Below are 11,125 nucleotides of genomic sequence, written 5' to 3' on the forward strand. Positions count from 1 at the left end.
GAAAATCATTTTAATACCTTGGAAACATCAGTTTTGAATGGCTGCCTAAGCATTTCTGTAATACTCTGCTAAAAGTGACTCAATATGTCATTACACCACAAGGTATTGGGATCTGGTTCCATGGTGTGCCTAACCCTTATAGAAAAGAATCTGTGTTATTGTGGGTATATTTACTCTTAGTGGGGTCTGGATGATAGCGCTGTAGAACCACACCCACATAGAATATATATTACTCCCCAATTTGGTCAATATTTAATATTTCTATATTCTCATAGCAACCTCGTGTTTCTGTGCGTCTTTACCATAAAGACGACCAACATAGAAATCATAGATTGATAATATGGTCTTCCAGGAGAGGGCGTCATAACATGTGGCACGAAGCGAGGGTCCCAATAAATTTGTTGCGAGGGGATCAGTTTAAGGTGGGTGAATCTAACTTATTTATCCCAATTTAAACCTAAATATACTTATCTTCAGAAGTGTAGACCACATGTGTTCTCAAACCTTTTTTTCCCCAAATTTTGGAGTTTTTTTGTTGCCTTTATTTTTATAGAGCAATGACACTATGTAGAACACATGTACAAACTTAAAACATAACTTAATAACATTACACTCTACTATGGTCCAGATTTTAGGATTGTTATTATCAGTAGTTGTGTTTTGAAATATACTGTCTACTTAATTTTGTTCCAGATCGTAATTGAAGTTGACGAGAAAGAAGATTCACGACAAACAGTGCTGGTTGATGATGTCATAATGGATAATTGTGGTAAGGTATTGTTATTAACAATTAGCATTATGAATATTTTTTTAAGTTATACCACAGGTTTTTATTTCATACACCTGGTGCCCGCCTATAAGTATGTAACTTTGTGGTTGATTGAACTTCTGTATGGCTAACATTTTGGACAACCCATTAGTGACCACTGGGTTGGAGCAATTACTGTTAAGTGTCTTGCCCAAGGACACATATCCCCACAATGGTAGCAGCAAGCATTGAAGTCAGTATTATCTGGTTACTATGCAAGAGCTCTGAGCATTCAGCCCGTTGATGTTTTTCAACGTCTTATAAAGTTGTATTTAAGCCTTTATAGATGAAAACTTTTTATTCAACAGATTTACAAATATTGGATTGAAGCCACAACAACAACAACAACAACATTGGTATCGTTTGTGTTACAGCACGTTGCACCTCACAGTGTGGATTGCTCGCAAATTATCATTTAAATACACAATGCGCACATATATATAAAGTTGGTGTTGGATTACTTTATATCTCTGTGCAATATATACATTGCCTGCTTATAAGTTGCTGCATATGTGACTGATTTATTCTCGTAAGGCAGGAAAACGGCAGTCTATGTTTCATATACCTTGTGCCAGGTTACTTAACAAGTTAGTTATCATTTATTGTTGACGATTTAAACAACCCATTAGTGACCACTGGGTTGAAGTAATTGTTGTTAAGTGTCTCACCCAAGATACATACGCCCACTCGGCCCACAACGGTAGCTCACGAACGTAGTATCTTTTCATTATAACACAGGCACGCATTTTACTGCGACTGTATTATAACGAATATCGCAGTAGTACCTCTGTCATTACTTATGACAACGTAAAACTATCATTGTGATGTCACACAATTATGAAACAAGCCTATTTGTTCCCACATAAGCAGACAATCAACCATTGTAACTTAACAATCCAACCACAATAGGTATTGTTTTAACTCCGTAATTCTTGAATTTAAATAGCAATGTTGATTGTTACCACATTACGCAGGTGGACGAAACATTTTTCAATTTATTTGTTCAAAGTAATTTAATATCACGACCAATTGAAGGGTCTAGAATTTCAATTCCTATCTAAGACATCGATATGTCAGATTCCTGGCTTTGTTACGAGACTATGTTCTGTTCTGTCATAATCGCGTAATATTTTAAATAATATTCGCACGAAACTAACATAGAAATATAATAACTCCTATAATCAGAATAAGTAGTTAATTCTGTTTCATATTTCTCACTTTTCTTAACATATCATGAATAACAGGGCAAGATATCAGGTGTCTGGTGTATTAGGTAAGGTCACCCGTTAAAGGTCGCTTACAATCCAAGCTTGGTTCTTCGCCAGTGACGACGTTTAGCATTGTACCTGTAGGGGGACATTGGTTAGTTTAGTTGGTGGGGTGTAAGCTGTACATATGTTTGTAATAAGATGTTTGGTGGATTTTATGTGCACACATAATGAACTTTAAAGAGTTACTTTGTAGGTAAAGTTGGTTAGAAATATTTATTGGAGTTTAGTTTTATTGAAAAATTCTCTTGTAGTATTTTATCTTTTAGTGTAGTTTGTGCAAATAAAGGTCAAAAAGTGGTTGTGAAACTCAGCGGGTTCTAATTTCTAGATATGTTTCGATATTATTTATGTATATTATCAAGCCTATAGTGACAAGTGTTTACATTATCGCGCAAAAACAGGTTTAAAAAATATAATTTAAACAGATTTTTTTATGATATACTTACTTTTAGCACAAGTAATTAGCAATATAAAAAATGAAGTTGTTTTTTTTACTTACCGGATTTTGTTTCCAGTCTTCATGCGCACCCATTGTGGGATGGGACGGTTCTGCTTTTGTTTTTTGCCAAGGAGCCGTTTAATAATGAAGGTCTTGTTTGCGGCCTGTTAGAAACATGAAAAAAAAAATAATTTTCCGATAAAATTAAAAAAAATGTAATGTTTATAAAATCCGTTAAAAATGTTTTCGGTTTATATCCAACTTAATCTGTTATTTTTTCTGCTTTAAACGGGTTAAATTGGTTTCAAACTTTAGTTCGAACAATATTTTAGTATAATATGTTCAAAGGGCATGGAAAATATGCCTAAAATTGGTTAAAAAGTCAATTTCTTACCATAATTTTGAACCGAATCCAAACTCAACGAATGGAAAAAGAAATTTTCGGCTACTTATTCTCCCAACGTTTCAGTCGACGTTTGAAACAGTGTGAAGATAACATTTTCTTTTAACTTCTTGGGGACTGTACTAAACGATTGCGCCAATATAGTAATGTGTATGAATAATTCAAGTTCAAATCAAATACTTTAAACAGTGCGTGATGAATAAATACTTTTGCAGATAAAATTTATAGTTTACATAAAATATTTGTCAAATAAACTTTCAATTTCTCGATTAAAACATTACAAAATTTAAAATACGCCCAAGTTTTGTTGTATTATAAAACATGAACTGATAGAACTCAAAACTGCCAATCAAAATATTATTTTAAAGATTTTAAATTCATTTTCAAAAACATCGTTATTTCTCGGTGCTTCCCCTGTGACGTAGCAGTCATTGATACCTGACACTGTTTACATTTCCAACCAATCAGAGCGGCGGGTTCGATCACGTGGTAGTTGCTGGGAAATTTTAAACGCGATTTTCAAATTTAAAGACCCCCCTTTGAAAACGTTCGGGACTTCGGGTTTTTGAATCTTTGAGGGCCGAAGTAGGCTTAATGAGTGGCTGTTAACAATGTTTTTTTACCAATGTCGAGGTTTTGACGGTTTTTAGTTTTTCTAGGTCATTTTATCCGGGTTAGATTAGGCAGTGTATGTGTGCAAGGTCGGCTAATTAAGCTACTTAGAATTAAAAGTTATATTGAGTAATTAATATTTATACTTGTAAAATTTAGTATGTTAATGCATTAAATACCAGAATGATAGGAGTTCATCAGATAACTAAGGTTAACTTTGTATAAATTATTAAAAGAATAAACTATAGGATTAAAATATTATTGAATATTTAAAATATAGACATCACAATTCTATGTACAATACAGTGTATCTACAGGTCAAGTTAAATACATAATACTTTAATTAATAAATTAAATTTTTATTTAAGGGTTGTGCTGCTTAAACTGAATTCGCTGCTTTCATAAAAAAATGAACTAAACCCCCACCCCCAAAACTGCTTAGCTAACTAAAACACCCCCCCCCACAACATAACCATGGAATTTGAACCGGACTTGGAAGAATTGATCCAAAGCGACCTTCGTTCTGAAATGAACAAAATTCTCAACCAATCGGACCCTGACACAAACAATACGACTTCTTTCAGTAAAACTGGAACGAAACTCGAAAGTTTGGTTTTCCCAACAGGTGAGGTTGTTAGGTTTGTACTTGAATATCGACATATATCGAAATATATAAAACATGTTTATGCGGGTAAATGTTGTTTAAGTTTAATGCATTATATGTGATTGGATATTCATAAGTTTCCATGTTGTGAGTTTTATTAACTTTAAAATTGGAAAGTTTAGTTTTTGTAACAGTTGGATTGAATATGATTTAATGAATGGTTTATATTACCATAGACATCTTATATTAAACATACACATCTTATTTTAACATAGACATCTTATATTAACATAGATATCTTATATTAACATAGACATCTTATATTAACATAGACATCTTGTATTAACATAGATATCTTATATTAAACATACACATCTTATTTTAACATAGACATCTTATATTAACATAGATATCTTATATTAACATAGACATCTTGTATTAACATAGACATCTTATATTTAACATAAGCATCTTATATTAACATAGACATCTTATATTAGCATAGACATCTTATATTAGCATAGACATCTTATATTAGCATAGACATCTTATATTAGCATAGACATCTTATATTAACATAGACATCTTATATTAACATAAATATCTTATATTTAACATAGATATCTTATATTTAACATAAACATCCTACAGATACCTCGTTTGAATACCACACCCCCCCTAGTGTTGGAAGGAGCGAGGGATTGGAATTACTTCCCTCGATGTTGATGGAAGAAACGAATGAGATTAAACAAGAACCGCAACCAGGGATTAGGTATGAGAGTTAATTTGTCCGGAGATAAATTTGAAGGCCAAGGATTATCATTAGTTGTAGTTGGTATCGATAGGTTACTTTTTGGGGTATTTGAAATATTCAGAAGAATACATTAAGTACTAAATATGCAGCAAACAAAACGAGAGATATATATAGTGTAATAACCGATACCATCAACCCCTTATTTAAATGTTGCATAAGATAGCTGCTAGCTAAATTAAGACCAGATTCACGAAACATATCATATGACATCATAATGGTAATTATTACAGCGGTCACTTCACGGTTGAGCGATTACCTCCTATGACAAAACAATCAACCTTCAGTCATAAAAGTGAAAACGATTTATCGAGTTTGGCGTGGTTGACCACCGTGGATGTGCAGGTTAGTTGGAGGTTCAAATAAATTAAAGTGCATATACTTATATATATATAACAATTCTTTTTTTCTGATTTTTTCAGGAAAAGTTTTGTTGTTTTTGGTAACTTTTGACTATTTATCTAAATATATTAACTATTTGTTTTTTTTGTAAATTCTTAGCATAATGTCAAATTTATTCATGTCTGGTAATTTATATCTAGTAAAATATAAGTTAACGAGAATAAGAGAATAATTAGAATTAGATAATAAATATTAACATACCGTTTATATAATTATAATAAGTTACTAATCAACCAGCCATTATATTATTAGGTTACACAAATTAATTATTAATTTTAAACTGTTAAGTATACTAATGTTAAGTTATTAACCTCGTTAATATAATTTATTATTTAACTATCCATCATTAAGTTAACGACCTTTAACATAAATTATTGATTGACAGCAAAGTCTACGACGAGGCAACGATGGAGAGGAACAACCCACGCATGAAGGGGTGCCAGGTGGGTTGGTTGGAATGATTTATAGATAAGCCAAGTTTGGTTGTTGTAATATTGGGCTATGTTATGTGCTGTAGATATTGTAGGGGGAAAAATATAAATGAATTGTATTTCTGATCAAGGGCTGTTAAAGTTATATGTTGTTTAGGATCGCAGCCATCTGTATTCCATATTAGCTGCTCATTAAGATACTGCAACAAACTGTTACTGAACGTATGCACCATAATGTAACCTATTAATAATCAACTTGTGTCCAATATTTGAATTTTAATCAAATTTATATCACACAGGTATTGGGTCCCTTCTCACCACATGCGGGTCCCAACCCCCATTCACCCCCCAACTAACCCCTACTGACCCCCACACCCCTACTTTACCCCAACCTAACCCACAACGCACACCCCAACCAAGGTACACACCAATCAAACCCAACCCATCTCAAGAAGGTAAGTTTTAGAACTGTTATATTACAAATTAATATGCATAACCTATATTGTATTCCACATACTATATCTTCAAATATAATATATGTTTTGTTGGTCTAAAAAAGCGTTTTAACTAAAAAACTGTTATTTTTCTACTTTGTTGCCTCTTAAAGCTCGATGCTGCTTGCCCACTACCATTGCGGGTGGTTTTGCATTACCACAATCTATTAACTTATATATTACGACAATCACATTATGTCTTTTACCAAAACATCATATTTCCCCCCCCCAGGTCACTCCCGTTACATGCTTCACCCCACCCAACAACATGGCGTCACCCATCGTACCCTACTACCCATGCAACAATACCCCTATCACCCCTACCCACCACCCCCGTATGGGGCTTCGTCGGGGTACGAGGGGTTTCCCCATCAACGGTACCAACAACAACAACAACCGAAGGTGTTTCCGAAGCCAGTATATTCCTACAGGTATGTTATGTGTTGTACACGTTATGTGGCACCAAGGTGTTGCATGTATTGTGTAATATAGATCAAACACATGCATTACATGCACCCGTGCAAGCATGCGGTGTGTTCAGAGTTTTGTATATCTTGTGTAATGTACTTTCTATCTGGTGGCGGTGTTGCATTAGTAGCTTGTTATTAATATTAATAAAGTTTAAACCAACACAAGAACAGATGAAATATTTATATCAAGTTGCATTATCGTTAATAGAAACAGAACACCCGTGTTATGAAGACTGTCGTTGCCCCCCAAAAGTAATAACAACGTAACCCCCCTACTTTTTCCTCCACAGTTGTTTGATAGCGATGTCGCTTCGTAACAGCAAGTCTGGATGTTTACCCGTAGCCGACATATACAGCTTCATGATGGAGAACTTCCCTTACTTTAAAACAGCACCCGATGGTTGGAAGAATTCGGTTCGACATAATTTATCGCTGAACAAGTGCTTTGAAAAGGTGGGGGTAGGTTGGTTGTGGGACCTAACTTATATAACAACTTATCTGATTACATATTAGTGTTAAGAATTTTTGACAGATGTCAGGGAATTTTATTATTAATATATAAATAATGATCAAAATGACACCATAATGGTAATAGTCTGGGTGTAGACACCTAACAGCAGGCAAAAAGCTATTTAAGCCTAAAACTTGGGATGCTAAAACATATGATGTCAACACCAGAGATGATACATTAGTATTTCTGTTGAGTATTTGACAGTTTGGCAATGCTAACAGTACAGGTAGAAACCCTGCAATATAACAACATGTTAATATACCCCATACTAAACTTGAAGGTGGAGAAACCCAACGGCACCCAACGCAAGGGGTGTTTGTGGGCGTTGAACCCCGCCAAGGTTGGTAAGATGGAGGAAGAAGTACAAAAGTGGAAACGGAAGGATCCGGAAGCGATCAGGAAGTCCATGTCGAATCCTGGTAGGGTGGCTTATATTTAACATAAACTATTTTTGTACTGATTTCCTATAAGGTGTTGTAATAATAATAATTGTATGGTTATTGTCTTTTAGGGTATACCGCTGAATGTTTTGTGAACTTTGTCTAATATATAACTCTTGTATCAACTTGTACGGTGTATAGTTATCTATTATAAAATAACACAACTCCTTGAGTGTGATAGCGAAGAATGGGGCAACTTTCACACTTATAATACACCTGGCAGCAACAACATAATACATATAATGACATCACATCACCATTATATTATGACATCACAGAGGAGTTTGATCGCGAAATGGATGAATTACGAAGATCCGATGAAGAAGCGACGCGTCGTCGAATGTTAAGCATGGCTGGGCACGGGTTGTCCGTACCCCATCCTGGACCCCACCCTGGGTACCAGTACCCTCCTGTTTGTGTGGGGTCGCCACAACATTTACACCCGGGGGGTTCAATGTCGTTACCCACCACCCCACACCACTACCCACCCCAACAGTACAGGTGGGTGTCTATAAATTATAAGCGAGCCATTTATATATTGTGTAAGTAACTACTGTACGTATGTTGGGGAAATATTATAAATATAAGCTACCACAGTAATTTTGCTACTTTGTGGTTAAAGCTTTATGTTTATATTGCTCACTGATGGGTTGCCTGTGGTCAATAAACAATAACCGGAAAATCTATTTCACCCACATTATATGTAAACGTATGTATACGTAAGTCACATTACCACTAGCTCCACCTTGTGTTGCAGACAACCAATGACACCCGGCCACCGTGTGGCAGCAAACCACTCGTCTACGTTTCACTTTATGACGGGGAGACAACGTCAACCACAACAATTATTTGGTTGTCCCAATAATAGTTACCATATAGGTACGTATAGTAGGGTGATATTAGCACGTGTATGGTACTTTGTAACATTAGAAATAACTAAAATTAGTTTAGTTGGGACAACGCCCATATACTGTTTTTGCTACCATGCATTTTATTTGTAAACTGACCCGAAAACCCACGTGTTTCCCCTTAACAAATAGTTTACTGTAAAATAACATCATCAGTATCTTTTTTAATTAGAGAATGCAGCCAATTGTATCTTATATATGAGATGTTACTTTTGTGTTAAAATTAACCAGAAAACCTGTGTTTTTTCCAAGCATTAACATTATCCTGATATACCCTAGGCACTCCTGAAAATAGTTCAACCCCTAACAATCGTTCTATGACCTCACACACCACATCACTGACATCACACACCACCTCTATGACATCACACACCACCTCCCCCCATTCATCATCAGGGGGTTCGAGTATGTTTGGTTCGTTAGTTGATTCGATACCGACACAAAACCTCAACGAGATCGACCTTGATTCAAGTTTGGCCGATCTCTCCATGTTACAAGTAGGTGGTATCATATGTATACACAGTTGTGGGTATCATATGTATATACAGTTGTGGGTATCATATGTATATACAGTTGTGGAATACCATTATATACTGTGTATGAGGGTAACTTGTACTATATGGCGTTATCATAATAACATATGTAGATATTATGGGAGTCAATTAACCCGTGTTACTGGTTGATTAACCCAAATTACTGGTTGATTAACCCATGTTACTGGTTGATTAATCCAAGTTTCAACCCAAACCAAGCACAATGTTGACTATATTACAATAACCTGCGTTTCCACACAGGGTTCGCTATGGGACGGTTCCGGGGCCACGTTACCCCCTCTTGACGTGGGGCCAGTTGACCCCTTTGATGATAGTGGGGGTCAAACAGGAAACCCCCTTCCTGACCCGGGGTCGTCGCACATGAGTGAACAAGTGACATCATCAGACGACCCCCCGTTATTCACCCCCGGTGGACGTTTCCATGGTAACGACGTTCAATTCTTCAACACAAAGCCCGTCATGCTTCATTGATCTTCATTTTTACTTTTTTACGAGGTTTTTGAATTTTTCTGTTTTTATTCAAATTTGTTCAATTTTTTTATTTTTACGAATTTGTTTTTTTTTTCCTAAATTTTTATTTTTTCAGTTCATTTTGATTGAATTTAATGTTCCTGAAAATGTTAATTTTTCCTTTTTGGTATTTAGCTACTTATTAGATAGTGGGTAAAAGCTGTTTAGATAAATCTTGAAATTCCCGTAAAATCTGCTCTTTTAGGCTCGCTATAATATTTCTATGGTTGGTATAAGATTTCTATTGAGCTCGTGCAGAGCTGCTTATATACGCTAGCTTTTACATACCAGTTTGTGGTACGTACTTTAACATAACACTTGCTGGTACCTTGTTTATCATGTACGTCACATTGTTGCAATATTGTATTAGTTTAATCATAGGCGACAAACTTTATAAACACAGGGGAGGCAGGGATAGTTAGACAATCTAACTTATTGGTTGTAATGTTTACCGATTAATGTAGAAAATTGGGGGTGTCCCTGCCCACCCTGCCACCCCAGGTTTGGCGCCTATGCTTGTAGTTTCACGATATCACGTTCTACCTTAATTTTAATTAATGTTAATTTTTCATTCGTTAATTTGCACGCACAGTTTTATGTTATGTTTATGTCCCATAAAAATCTTATAATTCACTGTGCGACAACCCAGTGTTGCCAGTTCACTGTGATTTTTGATTGCGCATCACTGTTAACATTATCACAAACTGTCAATCAATTTTAAACTTCTTTAAATTTTTTTAAAACTTATTCAAATTTTGAAAATATTTATATTTTTCATATTATTTTTTAATTTTGGATTTTTCGGAGTTTTTCAAATCTCAACAAAGTGACCTTGCCTTATGAACTCACATTTGCACAAAGTTTAATTAATTTTCACTTTTTTGCAATTTTTTTACCACCCCACCCCCAAGCCATACTCACCAACATAGAAACATTATTAGACACACACTGATTCATGTAGACTTTTAAAACAGAATAAAATCTATTATTTCTATTTTGTTGCAATCGTTACGTCATAGTCAATATGTTTGGTCATTGAAGAGAATGTGACGTAACAATACAGAAGTTTTAGAATCAAAGTCAGAATTCGAATTTCGCGCGAAAGAATCTCCCGCATTATGACGTCACAGCGAGTAAGAAGCGTATTTAATTATGACGTCACAAAACTTTTTCTCAAGATTTCTCGAGTCTTATAAAAGTTTGGTCACAATAAGAGACGACATTAGCGCGGTGACAGCGACAGGTACCATAGTGAGTCATAATAGTCGATCGTGACGTCACAAAGGAGTAGCGGAAATAACAATCAGATAGAATTAGGTGTTTATTACGTCATAAATGTCGGAAATATAAAATTCTAATTCCCAATTTAGACGTTTATTGCGTCACTGAGTCTGTATGACGTCACAGTGGTCGTTATTTCGTCAGAATATTTGAATTTCCTCCCGAATCGCGGAAGT

At 35.1% G+C, this 11,125-nt stretch overlaps 2 protein-coding genes across 6 annotated transcripts in view; both read left to right on the forward strand.

The window, feature by feature from the left end:
- LOC149735184 (uncharacterized) overlaps positions 1-1,252 on the forward strand; it is a 32,514-nt gene extending 31,262 nt beyond the window's left edge. For 3 of the 4 annotated variants that reach the window (XM_089879393.1, XM_089879395.1, XM_089879394.1), the window contains 3 exons: positions 276-422; positions 694-769; positions 1,117-1,252. In XM_089879393.1, the coding sequence (XP_089735519.1) occupies positions 276-422; positions 694-769; positions 1,117-1,136 (243 nt within the window). In that variant the 3' untranslated portion in view covers positions 1,137-1,252. Of the gene's footprint in view, positions 1-275; positions 423-693; positions 770-1,116 lie in introns of those variants that run through there. The other variant, XR_016385136.1, reaches the window with a different exon arrangement.
- Positions 1,253-3,781: 2,529 nt separating this feature from the next.
- Positions 3,782-10,662, forward strand: LOC149735189 (uncharacterized). 2 transcript variants are annotated; one of them, XM_089879382.1, is made up of 12 exons: positions 3,782-4,158; positions 4,789-4,909; positions 5,182-5,293; positions 5,736-5,793; positions 6,081-6,236; positions 6,508-6,706; positions 7,036-7,204; positions 7,537-7,675; positions 7,975-8,197; positions 8,454-8,575; positions 8,884-9,101; positions 9,399-10,662. In XM_089879382.1, the coding sequence occupies exons 1-12, from the start codon at positions 4,008-4,010 to the stop codon at positions 9,627-9,629; spliced, it is 1,899 nt and encodes a 632-aa protein (XP_089735508.1). In that variant the 5' UTR covers positions 3,782-4,007; the 3' UTR covers positions 9,630-10,662. The 2 variants fall into 2 exon arrangements, with proteins under 2 accessions (XP_089735508.1, XP_089735509.1); XM_089879383.1 differs by having other exon boundaries at positions 3,786-4,158; positions 7,036-7,198.
- Positions 10,663-11,125: the final 463 nt, after the last annotated feature.

The sequence above is a fragment of the Ciona robusta genome, chromosome 6, assembly GCF_009617815.1.
Source record: "Ciona robusta chromosome 6, ASM961781v2".
NCBI classification, from domain to species: Eukaryota; Metazoa; Chordata; class Ascidiacea; order Phlebobranchia; family Cionidae; genus Ciona; species Ciona robusta.

Excerpts from the sequence above, each read along its gene's own strand:
- LOC149735189 (XM_089879382.1), top strand. The coding sequence starts at position 4,008 with ATGGAATTTGAACCGGACTTGGAAGAATTGATCCAAAGCGACCTTCGT. Across the intron at positions 5,294-5,735 it reads TGACCACCGTGGATGTGCAG|CAAAGTCTACGACGAGGCAA; the intron begins GTTAGTTGGAGG and ends ATTGATTGACAG. Across the intron at positions 6,237-6,507 it reads ACCCAACCCATCTCAAGAAG|GTCACTCCCGTTACATGCTT; the intron begins GTAAGTTTTAGA and ends TCCCCCCCCCAG.